Source organism: Panicum hallii, chromosome 5, assembly GCF_002211085.1.
Source record: "Panicum hallii strain FIL2 chromosome 5, PHallii_v3.1, whole genome shotgun sequence".
Classification (NCBI taxonomy): Eukaryota; Viridiplantae; Streptophyta; class Magnoliopsida; order Poales; family Poaceae; genus Panicum; species Panicum hallii.
Genome location: NC_038046.1, coordinates 11790180 through 11809847, shown reverse-complemented (window position 1 = coordinate 11809847; position 19668 = coordinate 11790180). Strand labels below are relative to the sequence as shown.

Genomic DNA, 19668 nt, shown 5'->3' with positions numbered 1-19668 from the left:
TAGGTAGAGGCTATTAAGGCTGATACAGAGCACTAACAAGCGAGTTGAAGGCGACTGACGACCCTAACAAGAGTTGCAAGAATAACGGGGGAGGAGACTCACAAACCTCACAAACCTAGACACAAACGCGCAACTGAACCTGCGGAAAGATACAACAAACGCCAAGGGTGCAAAGGTCTGCAACAACCAGGGTGGCAAAGCATCCACCCAACTAACCAACCATGGCGGCAAAGCATACACCAACGACAACGGCGGCAAAGCATCCGCCAGCGAAGAGAGGGGGGGCAAAGCATCCGTAAGATGACGACCTACGCAACCCCGATGATGCAGACAACACACAGCGAAGGCAAGCGCAGAAGCGGAAACTCTCCAAGGAGAGACGACCACCACCAGCAAAGCTTCCAAGACGATGCCTCAAGGGAGGGAGCGATGCCACAGGCGCCGTTATCATCCGACCACGTGGTCAAGGATTTCACCCGAAAAGTTCACCGGGAAGGGAAGAGGGAAAAAAATGACGCCTTCAAAAAGGTAAACGCGCCGAGGCGTCGCCGTCATTGGGCCGCAGGCAACACCTAGGCTTTCGCCTTCACCCCATTCCCTCCCTAGAGCCGAAGAGCCAAAGAATTGTCGGGCACCACCAGAGCGCCGCCACGAAGCCGAAAAGCGCCGTTGCAGCGCAGGGCCCCTGCCAGCCAGGACCCGCCGCAGGGAGGCACTAGACACCAGCAGTGGCACCCGTGCTGAGGCACCGAACCAAGGCCGGACGCCGTCGATTGGCACCCAAGCAGAGGCACCCCGACTAAAGGCCCGAGGCCGGCGGCCGGTAGTCGACGCCCACGCCAGCCCCCCAGCAACCCGAGGGGGAAGAGAAGCCAGCCCAAGACGAAGCGCCCGCCAAGGGGGCCAAGCGAGAGCACAGGCGGTCCAAGGGCGAGCGGTGGCGGCGGTGCGGCCAGCCGGGGGCGGGAGAGCGGCGACCTGCCGAGAACGGCTAGATCCGGCCCGAGTGCCTCCGAATCTGGCAATGGCGAGGCCGGATCTGGCCCCGGCGGCCGGCGGTGAAGCGTCGTCGAGCATGGCAAGGTTTGGAGGCCGGAGAGGGAAGCGGGGGAAGGAGAGAGGGAGGGGAATTGGGCAAGCTAAGCCAACTTTAGCTCAGCCGTGGGCCGCCGCCGTCTGCCTGGTCGCCGGTGGCGGCGACCACCGGAGGTGGCCGGTGGTGAGAGGATAGGCGGCGGCATGGGTCCCTCCCCCGAGTCGCCGGGAGAGCGAGGGGGAGGGGTATGTGTTGTACATCCTAATACTCCTACTGAAAATGAAAGGGAGTAGGTGTATATAATTTTATTTTATTAGGTGAATCGGATCTTGGCCGGCATACAATGCCCACTGCTGTTTTTTTTTTCAAAGAAAATAACCAACGGGATATGGGCATATGGCACATATTTCGTGGTAAATTGATAAGATACCCATAAACGATGGCATGATGCCAACAAAAGAGACACGTATTATAATACACCACGCTAGTATGGTGAGCAATTTTTTTAAAATTTCCCAACGAATCCGGCGGTATCGACAATTATTGCAATCGCGGAATGGCGGAAATAGAAAAGGACGCGGACGCAGTGGAGCATCCACTCGGCGCCTCAGCGGAGAGGAGGCCCATCCGAATATCCAATGGGACGGGTCCGACCGTCCGAGTCAGACAGACCTCGCGGTCGAGGTTGATCGCCCGGCCGCCTCCGCCTCCGCCTCCAGCGTCCACTCCACTCCACTCCACTCCACTGAGCGCCTCTTCCCTCCCCCGCGTTCCGCTTATAAACGCCTTCGAGCCTTGCACACTCGCCCCGGTTCACGCCGCCTCGTACCTCTCCTCCTCCTCCCCAGCCTCGCCGTGGTCCGGCGGTTTTGAATGCAGCAGCGCGGCCGCTCCTACAACCGCCGCGACCGGAGCTTCTCCCGAGCCCGCCTCGCCGTCGAGGGGTATTCACCTCGAAACGCCCTCGCGCCACACAAAGCTGAACTTGATTCCGACGAGCGATCGCGCGGGTTAGCCCTTGATGGACGCCGCCGCCGTTGCTGCTGCGAATGGTAAGCGATCGGCCCGCTGCGCGCCCATTTCGTCCTAGATTTTGGGTCGGGATAGGTGTCGAGCACGTGGGGCTCGGGCCTTGTGTGCGAAGGCTGGCGTTGACTGTGGGGAGTGATGGTTCCGGGGTGTGTCGGCGTCGCAGGGGGGCCGGAGGCGGAGGAGAGGAAGGCGCAGAGGAGCTACTGGGAGGAGCACTCCAGGGACCTCACCCTCGAGGCCATGATGCTCGACTCCCGCGCCGCCGAGCTCGACAAGGAGGAGCGCCCGGAGGTGATGCCGCGATGACTTTTTTCAATCTTCACTCTGTTTGTTTCGTGATTCTTTTCTGCTTGAATCTGGAGAGCATGAGCATGTGCCATGTCTTTGCCTTTGCCTCCCAAATATCTCGGTGGCAATCTCTAAGAGGGACGCGTGGTGAAACAAATTGGTCTCTGATCTGCGGCGTCAACGCAAGCGTGTTGTGAATTTGAAATGTTGAAGCTGACAGATAGACACTTCGGTTTTGCGACTGAAATGTGATCTGCATCAAGGAAATTGCGTGTCCATGGGAGGTGGCACCTGGTCTTTAATTTCAGTTATGGACTTGTGCTTATATACAAATTTTTAAGTTAAACGGTAGCATTTAGCAAATCTGTCTGATACCAAATTACCAATGCCACTCTTGCCCTCTTGGTGCAAAAATCCTTTTGGAAAAATAAAGTGTGGCAGGATGCAGGAAGACTTGTTTCATTTTGATCAGTAACCTGTTTGTTGACATTTTGCCTTTTTAATGTTCATCTGAAGCGTGAAAGAATCCTTTCAGAAAAATAAACACCAAATGTAGTCGAACAATACTAAAACCTTTTTCTGGGAGTTGGTCATGCCCCTACAATGTCTAAAGAAATTCTGAGTACCGCATTTTGATTTGTTGTGTAAGATGGTATGAAATAAACAGAGGTTGAGAGCAAAACTACCTAAGTAGAAAATTTATTCGACTACCCTCACATGAAAAATTGTAAGCGAGGGATGACCCCATAATTTTTTGTTTCAGTTGTAAATGCTTATTTCCCACATTGGACTCTGGATTGTCAATATTAAGGGATACGGAAAAAACATAATTTTTCTATAAATCCGGTTGCAGCTCGAATTTCTTTAACTTTGTTATGTTTTGGTTTGTTTTATGATAGGTACTAAGGCACCTTCATTTTTTGTAGCGTAATGTTAAAATTTCATGTCTGAAGAAATTCAGATTTGTTTAGCGTTGTGAACCTTACAGGAAGCCTGCGTTGATCCGCCCCGACATATTGCAGCTACGATATTTCTTGTTTCATGTGGCATCTGTAACTGTAAAGAAAGTTGTGAAGCTGAGAACTAAAACTTGAAATCAGTCCTTTAATTTACAATTGACCCCTGCTGTATTTGATTTTGAACAACAGTCTGATATACGACAGAATGTATACTAGGCCACTGAGAGCTTGACCTATGTGTGTGTGGTTTTTGCGATATTTTGATATACTGGTTCTTCTTTTCTATAGGTACTGTCTTTACTCCCTTCATATGAAGGGAAGTCTGTACTGGAACTGGGCGCCGGAATAGGTCGCTTTACAGGTGAACTGGCTAAAACAGCTGGGCATGTTCTTGCACTGGATTTCATTGAAAGTGTGATTAAGAAGGTAATGAAATTTGCATTTTCTTATGAATATTTTCCTGCTTTACATGTAGATATGCTTTCTTTTCATCTCTACATGTAGATATGCTTTTTTCATTGATATCTTTTCTGCATTTTTCGTTGTAGAATGAAAGCATAAATGCTCACTACAAGAACACATCCTTTATTTGTGCTGATGTCACATCCCCGGACCTCATGATTGAAGCGAACTCCATTGATCTGATATTTTCAAACTGGTTACTGATGTATCTTTCAGATGAGGAGGTAATGAGGGAGCCATACATTAGAATTCGAGGTTCATGGTTAAAAAGGAACAAAAACTCAACTGCTTTTTTGTGTGGATAGGGTTACACTTTTCATTTGTCCTGATTCGGGGATATGTTTCTATTATATATGTCGGTTTTTTCTAACTTTATCTCTTACTGTAGATTGACAAGCTAGTAGAAAGAATGGTAAAATGGCTGAAGGTTGGTGGCTACATCTTCTTTAGGGAATCTTGCTTCCATCAATCTGGAGATTTAGAAAGGAAAGTGAACCCGACACACTATCGAGAACCAAGGTTTTATACCAAGGTGAGAATCCAAACTCATCTACTGCCTTCCCGTTTGCCTCTATGGCAGTATGGCTTCAGTATCAGACTCTATCAGACTCAACAGTGGAAGTTTTGTGTTCTTACCTGCTCCACTCTTTAGTTTTCTTAGTTTGAGTACCACTTTCTTCGAAATAGTTGATAATGTCTTTTCCCAAATAGGTTTTTAAAGAGTGCCAAGCCTTTAATCAAGATGGCACTTCTTTCAAACTTTCTCTGGTTACTTTCAAGTGCATTGAAGCTTACGTAGACATCAAGAAAGATCAAAACCAGGTACTTCTCTGTCCTCTCACATGCACATAGACATGCATTTCGGTTGTTGTGAAATTAGTGATGAACATGCCCTTTCAGATATGTTGGCTATGGAAAAAAGTAAATTCATCAGAAGATGGGGGCTTTCAAAGTTTTTTGGATAACGTGCAGTACAAAGCCAGTGGAATTTTACGCTATGAACGTATATTTGGAGATGGTTACGTGAGCACTGGTGGAGTTGGTGAGTTGATGCATCCACTTTTGTCATTTTTTTTGTGCGATTCTATTAGCAGTGCCCTTAAATGTTGTTACTTATCACTATCCACCAGAGACTACAAAAGAATTTGTGGATAAATTGGATCTTAAACCCGGGCAGAAGGTGCTTGATGTTGGATGTGGAATTGGGGGAGGCGACTTTTATATGGCTGAAGAGTATGATACTCATGTTGTTGGCATTGATCTTTCCATTAACATGATACTATTTGCCCTTGAGCGTGCTGTTGGGCGCAAGTGCTCCGTGGAGTTTGAAGTTGCTGATTGTACCACGAAGACATACCCAGACCATACATTTGATGTCATCTACAGCCGTGATACTATCCTTCATATACAAGTATGTTTTACACAAATCATGCATGTACTGTCCATTTGGAGTGTATTTTTCCTCCTAGATGATAGAGCTACAGCCTGATCATAAACAATCATGGAAAGTATCTCCCGTTGGAGACGACTTTCAAGTTCTCTATTTTTGGAACTTTAATTCACCATCCAACATCACATATTAGGGCATACCTTTTTCAATGGTTTGACAAAAATGTCTTTTGTTGCTTTTGCTTCTGCAGGATAAACCCTCCTTGTTCAAAAGTTTCTTCAAATGGCTAAAGCCTGGGGGCAAGGTCCTAATCAGTGACTACTGCAAGAGCCCTGGGAAACCATCAGAAGAGTTTGCAGCATACATTAAGCAGAGAGGTTATGATCTCCATGATGTGGAGGCATATGGACAGGTTTATCTTACTTCTCACCTGATTTTCTTTTGTGGCTAATGCTTAATACAAATGCACGTTTTGACTTGTATGAAGAACTCCTGCTACTGAGTGCTGACTTCTGTTCGTCAAACAATCCAGATGCTCAAGAATGCTGGTTTCAGTCATGTCATAGCTGAAGATCGAACTGATCAGGTTTGCCCCTCTATCTGTGCAGTGTTGATGCTCATGTTCTTTTCCACTTGGACGTTTGGATCAAAAACTGGTTTCGATGATACTCATCAGTGCTCTGTGTTGCATTCCAGTTCCTCGGGATTTTACAGAAGGAGCTGGATAAATTTGAAAAGAACAAAGACGATTTCCTGTCCGACTTCAGCCAGGTGATTTGGCAAAGGCCTTAAGAAGTTCAGAGATGAACTGGGCGGCAGTTTAGAAGCCTGCATTCTTTCTCTGTTGTTCCTAAACTCACAAGTATATCTAACTCTTAGCTCTTCGTTCACCCTCATTCCAGGGGGACTATGACGATATTGTGAACGGATGGAAAGCAAAACAGCAGAGGAGCTCTGCTGGTGAGCAGAGGTGGGGCCTGTTCATCGCAACCAAGTGATGATGGCCCTGATGCCGGTGTGGCCTTATTACAAATAAAGTGGCTTTCACCAGAATAAATAAATAAACAGAAAGAATTGTTCGAGAATTTGTATGCCGCTGCACTGTTTTTCTGATCTGGGGAGTGCTAGAGCCTACCTGCCTATCATGTTCCTTTTGTCCTTGGAAGTGGTTCAATGTCATGGTCCCGTGATTGCAGTGATGCATTGCATCATGTGCCGTAACGAGGTCACTTACCCGTGAAGCCTAATAAAGCTATCAGCAATTTGCATGGCTTGGTATGCGGCTGCGTGAGTGATGTATATGTGCTAGTCCTTTTTCTAAAACTCATGCTACTGAATTTGTTGCGCAACTTGATAGGGCAGCGAGATGCGCTGCTACCAGTCGATTTCGGAACAAGGGTGTGAGATCACCTGAGCAAATTATTGTAAGCAAAGATGCAGGCAGATTCCCTCCGTAAAAGTTTGCTTGATTGTTTCTGCTACCTCTGCTCGATAGGAAAAACGAAACCCTGCGGGCAGGCGGCAGATACCGAGGTGGGTGGATCCAAAGCACACTGCACGCGATCCGTGCCCCCGTGGTCTACCTCTTGTACTGCCACCTCTACGTCTTCTGCTTGATCTTTTCTTCCCACTACTCATAGGACAGATCATGTCTTTTCATGGTCAGGGCCCTCGGTTTTATATTCGAGTTCGATGCTCCCTGTCGCTCTTCAGCGTGCGCACGTGGGCAGCGAGCGCTACTCGTCCAATGGAGGTGGTGAGTTCTCTATGCACGGACGGTGAGGTGGATTTTGCCTAGACGCATACGCACACGTGTGCCAATCCGCAGCTAGCTAGCCTGCTTACACAGTGGTGCTCTGCGTAGAGTGAAGGTCTGAAAGGAAGACCTGAATTCAATTGCACCACTTTCTCGCCTTTTGGCCCGCCTCAGAAAACGTCAGCACATCTTTCACTGCCGCGGAGGGTAGCAGCTAGCCTAGCAGGTGCAGGACGCCAGACGTCGAGAAGCTCAACATGTGGGCAAGGGCAACCCAGTGCCGTCGTGCGGAGCGACACATGGTCACATGCCATCCCTCCATCTCGTCTTGCTTGCTCCCTTGCAGTTAGGAAATTACGAACGACCGCGACGCCATCTCGACGACATGGTTCTTCACTGCAGTGCGGTTGGAGTGAGAGACCAAGCACGATGTCGTGACACTGCTGCTTCAGTACTCCCTGGGAGTCTCTTGTGCGTTCTTTTTTTTAAGATAGTGAACCTTACTGTTCGGCGTATATTAATAAGAAGAAGAGAATTGATTCAGTTTATAGATAAACCGGATCCGGAAACCGTACAACTACAACTTCTATAACTACACCACCTACAACTACAAACCAAACTTGTCACACACACCGGCCCGTTAGATTGGGACATCAACTCACGCCGTAGCAACCGGTTGGATTAGGACATCAATCGGGACTCTCAATTTTGGCGGTCGGATTGGAACATCGACATGAGGCTCAATAAAAACTCCACCAATCAGACTGGGACATCGACCCTCCGCGAACTTTATCCGGTTAAATTGGGACGTCGACATGAGCCACCACAACCAACTGGAACGTCAACACGAGCCACCACAACCAATGCCACGAACTATATGCTCAAAAAAAAGAAAAGAGAAAGGAAGGAAAAAAAAGAGAGAAGCGCCATTTTGGAAGCGGCCATCGCCAGAGGAAGCCTCCTTGCCGGAACTGAATGACATCGTTTTCAAGAAGGTCATGACGCTGAAGATGTCGTCGATGCCAGCCCAAAATGGGTTGGATTTTCACCCGCCACACCCGACAGGGAAGACTGACGCCCATGTCGTTGGCTCAGACAAGAGCCATGGTGCGCGCCAAAGATAATCAACGTCGCCTTCCGGAAGAGAATGACGCCAAAGGCGCCATCGACACCGTCCCAAGGAGGGATGGATTTTCACCAGCATCGTCACCGCGATGAAAAGAGATGGCTGACATCACCAGCCCCAGCACCATGGTGTTGCTGGTGAGCCTCCGCATGGCCGCAGCCAACGCCACCATGGCGGCGCTGGTATACGTCCGAGCAAACTGTTGTTAGCACACGCCACCAGGGCGCCGCCAACGCACCGCAGCATAGGTTGACTAGACGCCGCCAGAAACCAAAGCTCGGGCGTTGCCGCGTCAACAACGTTGCCGCCACCGCGAAACACCAAAGCAGCCGGGCCGGGCCGCGTGCGCCGCCACCGTGATGGCGGGCCGCACCGGACGCCGCCACCGTGAAGCCGGGCCGAGCTAGCCGCGGACACCTGCGTGGGTGCTGCTGCCGACGTGCCCCACCGGTGGCCCAGGTAGCAGTGGGGCGCCCCAGCCGCACGCAACCGCACCCCACCGGCCGCTCGACCGCGGATGCTGTTGCCGCTGCGCCCCAGCCGTGCCACGTGCAGGCCGCGGGAGCCGCCGCCGTCCCATGCCGCGTGCCGACCGCGGTAGGCGCCGCCGCCGCCGCGTCGAGACCCTGGGAGAGAAGATCCGGTGGCTGAGGGTACGGATCCGGCCGTTTGCGAGGCGGTTGCTGCGGACAGCCGCTGCCGCTATGGACGGACCAGCCACCAAGAGAAGACGAGGGGAGGAAAGGAGAAAGAGGGGAGGTGAAGCCCCACTGTGGCCTTTCTTGCGGCCGCTCGGGGAGCAGGTTCCGCCTCTAGCCGCCTCTAGGAGGAGCGACGCGAGGGACTGTTTCTTCTCTGTCGTACCTTTTGTGCAGGATGCATTCTACTACTACGTTGTAAGACCATTTAGAAAATCAAAAGCATATCTTTTTAAGGGAAATCAGAAGCATATTTGACTAACCGACCTGATTATCAGCAATCAACCTAGTGAGTCCCTTGGTGAATTTTCCTGTCGCTACAGTTTCTCAAGAACTGAAGTCTGAAGCCGTCTTCGACGGAGGTTGGAGGTTGTAGTTCGTGATCACAATTACCATTTTAATTTTTCACGCTAATGTTGAAGATCGTGGAGTTCGATTCAACTTCATGCTATAATATTTCAATTTACGTGAAACAGGTGTGATTCCTCGGTTGGATCGTCAGGCAGGCATGGGCGCATGCGTCCAATGAGTGCCACTGCCACGGATCAGCTCCGCAAAACGACACAAACGTTAAAAAGGATCCCACGCCGATCTGTGCCAGTGGCTGCGGGAGGCCCCCGTCCCAACCCGGCACAGATCTCACGGTCGATCGCCCCGTCCGCTCCCGATCCCCTCTGTTCCCGCCTATAAAATCCCTCCCCACCCTCCCGTTCCCAGTCGCAGCCACAGACACGGTTCACGCCTCCTGCCTGTCCACCCTCCTCCCCCCCAACCTCGCGCGATCCGGTTGTGGATGCAGCAGCGCGGCCGCTCCTTCAACCGCCGCTCCCGGAGCTTCTCCCGCGCCCGCCTCGCCATCGAGGGATCTTAATCTCGCAGCCCCCCTCCCCCTGACCGGTCCCATCGGTTCTGAATTTCCGGCCGACCAACGAACACGAACGAACGCACGCGCGCACGCATCGACCTGCCGTAATGGACGCCGCCGCCGCCAACGCCGCCGCTGTTGTTCCTGCTAACGGTAAGAGAATGGACTCCCCGCGCGAGCGGACCAGATCTGCTCTTCGCGTTTCCCTTCCGGTCTCCATTTCGTCTCGTTAGTTTGGCTGGGGAGAGGCGCCGAGCACATGGTGTGCGTGGTTCCCGTTGTTCGTGGGGGATGATTTGCTTGCGGGTCGTGTGGGCGTTGCAGGGAAGATGGAGGTGGAGGAGAGGCATGCGCAGAAGAGCTACTGGGAGGAGCACTCCAAGGACCTCACCGTCGAGGCCATGATGCTCGACTCCCGCGCCGCCGATCTCGACAAGGAGGAGCGCCCCGAGGTGATTCATTCCGCTCCCTCTATCCATTCCAGTGCTTAGAGAATACACCACTGTTAGTGTTTTGTTCAGCGCCTTTGGTGATCCATCTCCTTGGATCTGGGGGTGCACGTGTCTGCCTTTGCTCCCCGAATGTCACTTGGCGATCTCTCTAAAGGGACGTATGTGGAAACGGAGGCGTGTGCACTTTCTTTTGGGATAAATTGCTCGTAAAATTTGTGTTGAATACAAGTGTGCTATGACTCTGATTGGAGATAGTTACGTCGATAGATACCTTTTTTGCGATTTAACGAGTGAAAAGTGAACTGGCCCAAGAAAATTCCGTGCCCACTTGAGGGGGTGCCACGTCTTAACATGCCATATGAAATATAAAAAGAAATTCTTAGGTAAACTGTAAGCAATTCAGAGTAAATGTTTACTTTTATTTGGACTAGCTGATTTTTTTCGCATCAAGTAAACTATAATGATTATTTTCCACATTTTAGACTGTCAAATATTAAGCTTTATAATAAAATTGGCACAAAAGCTATCTTACTTCATGAATTTATTTTGTATTTTTTATGATAAATAACTTGATTCTTCTAATAGTTTTTTTAATTCCATTTTTAAGAAGCATGTATTTCCTTGGTGCTTTCAGCCCTGCAGGAAGATGTCTTGATCCACCGCATATTCTGACTATGATATTCCTTTTATGTAACAACTGTAAATAAAGTTAGAAATTGGGAACTAAAGCTTGGCATTTATTGGGTTCTTTGATTTAACAGTTGAACCTGTTCTATTTTGTTTCCAAGAACAGTGTGATATAAGTCAAGTAGTCCACTATGTGCCTTAATAGCTTGAAACAACTTTGTAATTTTAGTATTCAGCTGGAGTCTCTTTGATTAACCAGAGAAGCTGTTCCTGGGCTTTCAGGACTAATATATTGATATGGTTGTGTTCCTTTTCTGTAGGTCCTGTCTTTACTTCCTCCATATGAAGGAAAATCAGTGCTGGAGCTTGGTGCTGGAATAGGTCGTTTTACCGGAGAACTTGCTAAAACAGCTGGGAATGTTCTTGCTCTGGATTTCATCGAAAGTGCGATTAAGAAGGTATTTGAATTTATAGTTTTCTTGGTTTTAAATGTTTTCTCTAGCTTGAAGTATTTATGACTTTTATCTGTTTCACACATGTATCCTATGGTTGGTTTATTCAATTCTTTATGCATTTTTTTTCTTGCAGAATCAAAGCATTAATGGTCACTACAAGAACACATCCTTTATGTGTGCTGATGTGACATCCCAGGACCTGGTGATTCAAGCTAACTCCATCGATCTGATATTTTCAAATTGGCTATTGATGTATCTTTCTGATGAAGAGGTAATGGGTGAACCATGCTTTGAATAATTAACAAATTCTAGGTCCATGGTAATCCTCAATCTTCTCACTGGTTGTTACTGTAAAATGGACCCACGTTAGAGAACCTGAAAGTACCATTGCCTACGCGAGTTAAATTTGTTGTTCAAATATACTGGCTGATATATATTTTGATTATGTCTCTTGTATTTTCTAAGTTTTATATCTTACTATAGGTTGAGCAGCTAGTTCAAAGAATGGTAAAATGGTTGAAGGTTGGTGGCTATATCTTCTTTAGGGAATCTTGCTTTCATCAATCTGGAGATTCGAAAAGGAAAGTGAATCCGACACACTATCGGGAACCAAGGTTTTATACTAAGGTGAAAAGGCATACTGTCCTACTGCTCTTACCCTTTGCTTCTGTCACTCGAGTATCAGACTTGCCTGCTCTTATATGAAAGACTGTCACCCCACTCTATGATTTGTTTTAGTTGCAATACCATTTTATTTGAAATTGCTAATTCATTTCATAAATAGGTTTTCAAAGAGTGCCACGCCTTTGATCAAGATGGGAATTCCTTTGAACTTTCTCTGGTTACTTACAAGTGTATCGGTGCTTATGTTAAAAATAAGAAAAATCAAAATCAGGTACTTATCTGTCCATGCATATTTACACGTGTTTACCATGGTCAAGTGAGATCAGTGATGGACGTGACTCTATGTTTAATTGTTTATAGATATGCTGGCTGTGGCAAAAAGTCAAGTCTATGGAAGATCGGGGATTTCAAAGATTTTTGGACAATGTGCAGTACAAAACTAGTGGAATATTGCGCTATGAGCGCATTTTTGGAGAAGGTTATGTGAGCACTGGTGGAATTGGTGAGTGGTGCAGTCCCCTTCTAATTCTAGTTTTAATATATGATATTCTATTTGAAATATACCTTTTATATTTCAAATTATCCAACAGAGACTACAAAAGAGTTCGTGGATAAGTTGGATCTTAAACCTGGACATAAGGTGCTTGATGTTGGATGTGGAATTGGTGGAGGTGACTTTTATATGGCTGAAAACTATGATGCTCATGTTGTTGGAATTGATCTTTCTATAAACATGATATCATTTGCACTTGAGCGTGCCATTGGGCGTAGTTGCTCAGTGGAGTTTGAAGTTGCTGATTGCACCACGAAGACGTACCCTGACAACACATTTGATGTCATCTACAGCCGTGACACTATCCTTCACATACAGGTATGGATAGAGCTTATCACTTGGTGTCCATTCAAATTGTCTGTTAACTTTTTTTTTGCACCCATATTATTGAACTACAGTCTTATCAGAAAGCATATCAACATTCTGTACATCTAAATTCTAGATCATATGAAATGAACCTTGATTTTTCTTTACCTCAAATCAACTTTGCTACATCAATTCTGTGCTGCACACTAATATTATTTTGACGACATGGCTTTGGCTTTTGTTTTGCAGGATAAACCCTCTTTGTTTAAAAGTTTTTTCAAGTGGCTGAAGCCTGGAGGGAAGGTCCTTATCAGCGATTACTGTAGGAGCCCCGGGAAACCATCAGAAGAATTTGCAGCATACATTAAGCAGAGAGGTTATGACCTTCATGATGTGGAGGCTTACGGACAGGTACTTATTAGTTTTACTTTTATATGGTTATAATAGTTGATACAGACACAGTTGCTATGATCAAGTTGTAGTACTCCAGCTAACTTTTTCATCAAACCATCCAGATGCTCAAGAATGCTGGTTTTCATGATGTCATTGCTGAGGATCGAACTGATCAGGTTTCTGTCTAACTAACATCTCCACTAATATGTTTGGATGAACACAACTTTCTACTATACTAATGAGCACTCTATGTTGTATTTCAGTTCCTCAATGTTTTGGAGAAGGAAGTAGCTAAATTTGAAAAGAACAAGGACGATTTCTTGTCCGACTTCTCCCAGGTTAGTCGTCAAAGCACACGAGGAGCCTGCATCCCTTCTTTGTGGCCTTTAGGCACCTCTAACTCTGCAATTCTCGTATGTCCAGGAGGACTATGGCGATATTGTGAACGGATGGAAGGCAAAACTGCAGAGGAGCTCTGCGGGTGAGCAGAGGTGGGGGCTGTTCATCGCGACCAAGTAATGATCCAGATGTTTGTGGATGTGCAAATAAAGTGGCTGCATTGGCATGCGGCTTCAGTTGTATTTGATGTTGCATTAGCTATTCTGAACTCAATGAGGCTGGCTTGCTAGTTTGGTTCCTACTGTCATGTTTCTTCTGCGTGGGGAAAGCTGGTCCTGTGTTACAATCCTGCGATTGCACTGTCGAGTGCTGTATCAGGGCAACCTATCTGTAAAGGCTAAATAAGCTGTCTGCATGTTTCTAGTTTTAATCAATGTGCTATTTTATCTCTAATGGAAGTTCGAATTTCTTGTGGAGCTAATGAAATGAACCGGTTCCCAAATCGAGGAATCCGACTCCCTATATTATTATGATAGTCCCTGGATAAGTGCTATCACATACTAAACTTATTTCAGAATAATATCACAGTCATACTCTGCTTAAGGTCAAATATGGGTTTAATTATTACATAAATTTTTAGAATTTGTAGTACGGAATTTATTAAAGCCTCTCGGCCAGAGCGATTCAAGCAGAAAACATAAAACGGTAGCCAGTCCTCGGGCCATCTTTCATCTTCTGGAACCTCCTTCACAGGCAACTCTAGCGTAGCACGAGCTTTAGTCGTACCAACCGTCATCGTTGGGATCGAACTCCGGATCGGATCCTGCATCGTACCAGGCTATCCCCAAGGTTCACGTCACCATCCGAATGCAAACTTTATTGTGGACTATACTATAGGTATAACAAAGTTTAAGGGGTAAAGCTGGGATTTCCTATGCATGCAACATCATATAAATATATATGTATACACATCTTCTTCCAATCCCGACTCGGGCCCTTCCGGCATTCCGGACTCCCGGTCAACGCACACCTTCCAGACCACCAAGTCGATGCGAGAACTCCCTCTCCTCGCATCTCAACTGCCCCCTGGCAGGAAGTTATTCTAGAGGGAGGTAGAGATCATGAGTAACACTAACTAATAAGAGCAACAGAGAAGTAGGGATGTCCATAACCGAGGATGCGGCTATACGTATAGTTTCACCCTACAGGGGCTATACACCTGGACCCACTCGAATCGAAGTCAAGCGGTCCGTCGACCACCGGAACGATGAGACACTGGTCTACTGAAACAGAAACTAGGAGCCATGGCACCATCCGGCTTTTCCGGGTCTTGGGCGCATCCTCCCGCAAAAGGTCGTCCCGGAACTGTGAAGCCTCCCTTGCGTCTCGGGGAACATGAGGTCAGCACCTCCTTCCCTTGCACCGATACTCGATCCTCCTACCGGCTTGGTACCGCACTTGCTACCCCCGGACCGGGTCCACCCTCATAATGGGTAAGTGGTGTGCACGCTTAACATATTCCCACAAGTCATAGATACTCTCACTCAGTCCTTAACTGCCGAAGCGGGCGTCTTCGTTATATGCGTCTCCACCACGGTGGTCCGCGATTTCACTCTTGACGGATGCCCCCAACACCTCAACCATATAGCCAAAAAGTTGTACACACCACAGGTACTCCATAGAGTGTGCCAAGATACACACCCCAAGCCCTCGATTCCATGATCGAGTTAAGTTTGCCCACTCCTGGCTAAAAGTCCTATTCACCAACTCCTGGAAGTGTATCTCCACTCACACCTAGACTATCCATCCATTTCCACACATACACATGCAAAGCATAGCAAGGTATTTCATATATTATTCAAGTGTGATAGGATTGCAAGGAGTACAGGTAAATAAATAGGCTATGCAGGTTCATCTTATAGTAACACATCATGAAGCGGTAGCACATCTAGCAAGCAATGCCTAATAGGTATTCAGATCATAGATGGGCGTGAACCTGGTGGTTCTTTGAAGTTCTCCTGAGCCTCCGGGTGGTCCTGGCCGTCGGTCAACTCCTCGTAGTGGGGTCCTATTCGTAAATACAAGTAAGGGCAAGGATCAAAATGCAAAAGTATACAAAAGTCTCCAAATAAGATTCAAATCACCACAAAACCTGATCCAACGGATAGTTCATGATTTTAGAGGAATTATGGAACTCGTTTCATAATTTTTGGAGGTCCGGTTGATTTATTATGAATTTTTAAAGAAAAAACCTATTTCTAGAATTAATAAAAGATTTTTGGAAAAGAAAATCATTCAGCAGTGACACGTGGCAGCACCAGAGCGTGCCACATGGTATGCTGATGTCAGCATGACGTCACTGGTGGGGTTAGTACCTGCTGATGTCAGCGTTGACCGGTCAACGGGTCAAGAGGTCAGTGGGTCCCACGGGTCAGTCTCACCCCGAGGCTGACAGGTGGGGCCCTCGGTCAGGCCAGGTCAAAAGAAAAAGGTCCAGCTCGGTTCTGGGCCAAAAGGGGTTGGGCCGGCTCAGTCGGCCTAACAAAGGCTCGGCTCGGCTTCGTGGGTCAGCTCGGCCTGCGGCTCAGCAGGCCGGCTCGGGCTTACGGCCTGGCTACGCGCAGTGGGCTGGCTCGGCCTTAACAGGCCGGCCCACGGTCCTTTTGTCTTCTCTTTCTCTCTCTGACAGAGCGGTCCCACATGTCGATATCGGCAGGATCTGGGGCGGCAGTGCCTGGATCCGGTGTGGCAGTGCAGGGGTGCGTGTGCGCGTGTGTGGGCGCCGTGGGTGTGTGCGCACAGACGCACATGAGGTGCTCGGCGATATGCCGTAGAGGCACCGCATGCGCCAGGCCAACGCGACGTCGCGGCGGCGTGCGTGGTCACCGTGGCCGCGGCGCGACGACTGCGGCGGTGGCGGCGTGGCAAAGGTGGTGCGGCCGGTAGCAAGGGTAGGCACGGGCCGTGTCAGGTTGTGTGTGTGCGAACGCGCGATGTCCTGGCCTCCTAGGGTCGTGGCTCGTCGCCGGCAAGGCGGCACGACGACAGTGGTCTCGGGCCAAGGCAAGGGCTTGGGCGACGGCTCGGGTGCGCACTCACACGCGCGAGTCCTGGCATCCTAGGACTGTAGCATGGCCGTGCCGTGCACCGGCATCCCGGGCCTGCGGCATGACGTGACAGCGGAGGGGCGACGGCGGCTGCGGGGAGAACGAGCGGCGCGACGGGCTCCTACACAAGAGTGGCACCAAGGCCGGAAGGGGAAAGGGAATATCCTAGAGCTGGCTACAAAGGGGTCATCGCATCGCCGGCAGCACGAGGGAGACGGGAGCGGTGGAGTCGCTCACCAGTGGGGCTGAAGGAGATGGTGCTTGGGGCGGCGGAGAGGTGATGCTGTGGCGAGGCGGAGCAGGGCCGGACAGCACGGGGTCGTCGATGTAGCCGATCGGGGCGCTGGCTCGGTGAAGATGCTCCGGCGGCGGCGGCGTCCTCCTCCCCGTGATCTTCTTCCTCCTCATGCCCTCTTTCCCTCTTTCTCCTCCTCTTTTCTTGGTACGGCTGCGGCGGAAGGGGATCTCTTAGGGGGGCTAGGGTTTCGCGATTGCGGCTGCGGCTGGTGTTTCTTATACGCGGTGCCAGAGCTCAGGTCCGGCTGCGGCCGGGGGTTTTCGGCGTCCATGCCGCGACGCGTGGCGGCATCGCGGCGGCTGCAGGAGCGGGGGTTAGGGTTCGCGGCGCAGGCGGTCAAGGCGCGGTGGAAAAGGGGGCGCGCGGGCGGTTGCACTCTCCTATCGCGGCACCAGGTGGTGCGCGCGGGGCCAACCGGTGACGCGAGCGGGAGCAGAGGCGCAGGCGAAAGAGGGAGCGGCGGTTACGACGTCTTGTCGCGAGGCGGGGACGAGTGGCGACGCGGGGCGGAGCGAGCGGGGCACGGGCAGCTGCGGGAGGAAGAAAGGAAAGCTGACAAGCGGGCCCCGGGAAAGGGAAGGTGAAGGGTCGCGCGGGCGGTGGCTGGCGGGCTGGGCCGTGGTGGCCTTGGCCGTGTGGGCCGTGTGCGTTTCGTTGGGAAAGGAGAGGGGGTGCTGGGCTGGGCCGTGCTCGCGTGGGCTGGCCTTGGGCTGCACGAGCTGGGCTAGTTTCTGGCTACGGGCCCAAAGGGGTTTAGGAGAATAGTGTTTGAATTTGAATTTGAATGGTCCATTCAAATTCAAATTCTACTCAATTGAACCAAACAATTTGAAAGCTAATCAAATAAAATCCAACAACAATTTCAAAAACGATAGGTCGCAATTAAATCCAAAAAGACTCCAATTATTCACACTTGCATGGTCCTTAGTTTAAAATGATAGGTTAATTTACTAAGAGTTCGAGATAGAGAGAACTTAGGCTTATATTTGGATCTAGTTAAGCACGTACACAAAAAAAATTTTGAAAACTTAAAATTTTGTACATTTATAACATTCCGGAAAATCCCGGAATGTTATAGCTAACGTGTACGATCTTTTGTGCAACTTTTTTTACTCAACTTGTGTGAAACTTGGTGAAAGATGCAGCAGTAGATAAATGCATGCGTCGCGATGCAGTGAAATTGTATTACCTGGTACCGGTATTTTAGCGCGCAGTGAGCTTCCCAGGTGTGGCTTCTGAGCATCCGCATATGCACCCCTCACGAGGTTTTCGTTCGGGTGTTGTTGGACAGCACAAAAGGCCAACGCCACTACGCCAGCACCGTGACCGGACAACACGCAAGGAAAGCAAGGCTAAATGATCAAGCGACAACTGTTCCCCGTCTGAACCAGGCGACGGGGACTGACGCCGAGCATCACGCAACGCACGGCATCACGCGTGCCTCGCTTGCCGTCTCGCACCCACCACCTTTGCTCCGCGCTCCCGTTGCTTGCTTCCATTGCTTCTCCATCAAATTAAACGTCAGTTTCGCCGGAAATTCACGTTTGCTTCCGCGCGTGGAGAGGGGAGGGAGACCGACCGCGAGGGGCAGGGCACCGCACGGCCCCCGCAACCTGTCTCGTCAGACCACCAGGGTTTGGACCCGGTTGGTCCGATGGATGAATGGATTAGCCTGCGACTGCGAGCGCTGAGAGGAACCGTGCAATCCGACCTGAGCAATGCGCGGCGCGTCCAGTGGAGGTGGAACACGGGCCCGTGACAGGTGTCCTGGCCGAAACGGCAGCGTGCGGAGCGTGGGTGATGACTTCCAGAGTCCCCGCAGGCCGCCGCAGCGCAGGTGGACGGTTGCGAGAGGCGCGGCGGCGGCATGTGCCGGGAAGAACCGTGGACACCACTAGCCTTTCCCTTCCTTTACAGCCACGGACGCACTCCTTCCTGCCCGCAGACTGGCTACCCGCGGATGCTGGCTCGAGACCTCGAGTGCTCCACCGTCGATCAGCGCGCTCCGTCTTCTAGTTCGATGGTGGAACCATGGCAAAAGGACGCGTAGCTAGCCCGGTTGTTTTCTCTTCCTGCCTCGTGTTTCTCTTCTTTTTTTTTTTGCGATTTCGTTGTGTCTCTCGGTTGAATCGTAAAACATTGTATTCGAGGGCGACGGTCGGTAGTTCTTTTCTACTTGTAGTACCTCATGCACCGACCAAACAAACAATGAGATCCACACTTGCACATGGCCGCGGTTTTATCGTCGAACATTTCTGAATAAATTTAAGCAGGAAAGTCGTTTTCATTTTGCAATTCTTAGTGAGAAGAGAGCATTTCGGAGACTACAACCATACACACATTTCTTTCTTTCCTTCCGGCAAAAATCACGATTAAATCTAAGGAAAAACAGATCGCGACAAGCCATATGTGTGCCCAAAGCCAAAAAATCCTGAGAAATTCTGAAGCGTGCTGTCGACGGGCCTATGATTCCCCGCGTCACCTGATCCTCGAACCCCTCGATCAAAAAATAATAACAAGCGAACGGGCGATCGGGTTGGTCAGCAGGACCACCCAGCCTGAGGGGTATCTACAGGGTACCTTCCTAAAAACAATAGATATTTCTTTAAGCTCTCTCTATTTTTAATAAAGAATGAAAAAGAGAAGTGGAGGAAGAAGAAGACGAGGAAGAAAGAAGAATAGAAGGAAGATGAGTCTTTTTTTCACTTGGCTGCTGGATTCACCACGCTAAAGAGTTTGCGTATTCAATCCCGTTGAGAACGAATTCTAGTGGATTTTTCAGAATTTATTTCTGAATTGTTGTGGGTACATATACGCACAGCACAGGGTACTGCGTCGTTCGTATGTACCCTTTTAGAAAAAATAATAACAAGCGAAAACCTAACAAATCCCCTACCCTGCA

General features: G+C 49.3%; 2 protein-coding genes across 2 annotated transcripts; both read left to right on the top strand.

The window, feature by feature from the left end:
* Positions 1-1729: 1729 nt before the first annotated feature.
* On the top strand, positions 1730-6445 carry LOC112894873 (phosphoethanolamine N-methyltransferase 1-like). Its single transcript, XM_025962704.1, has 12 exons — positions 1730-2088; positions 2232-2359; positions 3604-3741; positions 3864-4001; positions 4166-4309; positions 4489-4599; positions 4678-4819; positions 4908-5188; positions 5418-5579; positions 5700-5753; positions 5864-5938; positions 6070-6445. Exons 1-12 carry the CDS (start codon positions 2058-2060, stop codon positions 6163-6165), a joined length of 1500 nt encoding a protein of 499 aa, XP_025818489.1. The 5' UTR covers positions 1730-2057; the 3' UTR covers positions 6166-6445.
* Positions 6446-9457: 3012 nt separating this feature from the next.
* LOC112895645 (phosphomethylethanolamine N-methyltransferase-like) lies at positions 9458-13814 on the top strand. Its single transcript, XM_025963621.1, has 12 exons — positions 9458-9765; positions 9937-10064; positions 11012-11149; positions 11280-11417; positions 11630-11773; positions 11931-12041; positions 12131-12272; positions 12361-12641; positions 12879-13040; positions 13145-13198; positions 13286-13360; positions 13446-13814. Exons 1-12 carry the CDS (start codon positions 9720-9722, stop codon positions 13539-13541), a joined length of 1515 nt encoding a protein of 504 aa, XP_025819406.1. The 5' UTR covers positions 9458-9719; the 3' UTR covers positions 13542-13814.
* The last annotated feature ends 5854 nt before the right edge of the window (positions 13815-19668 follow it).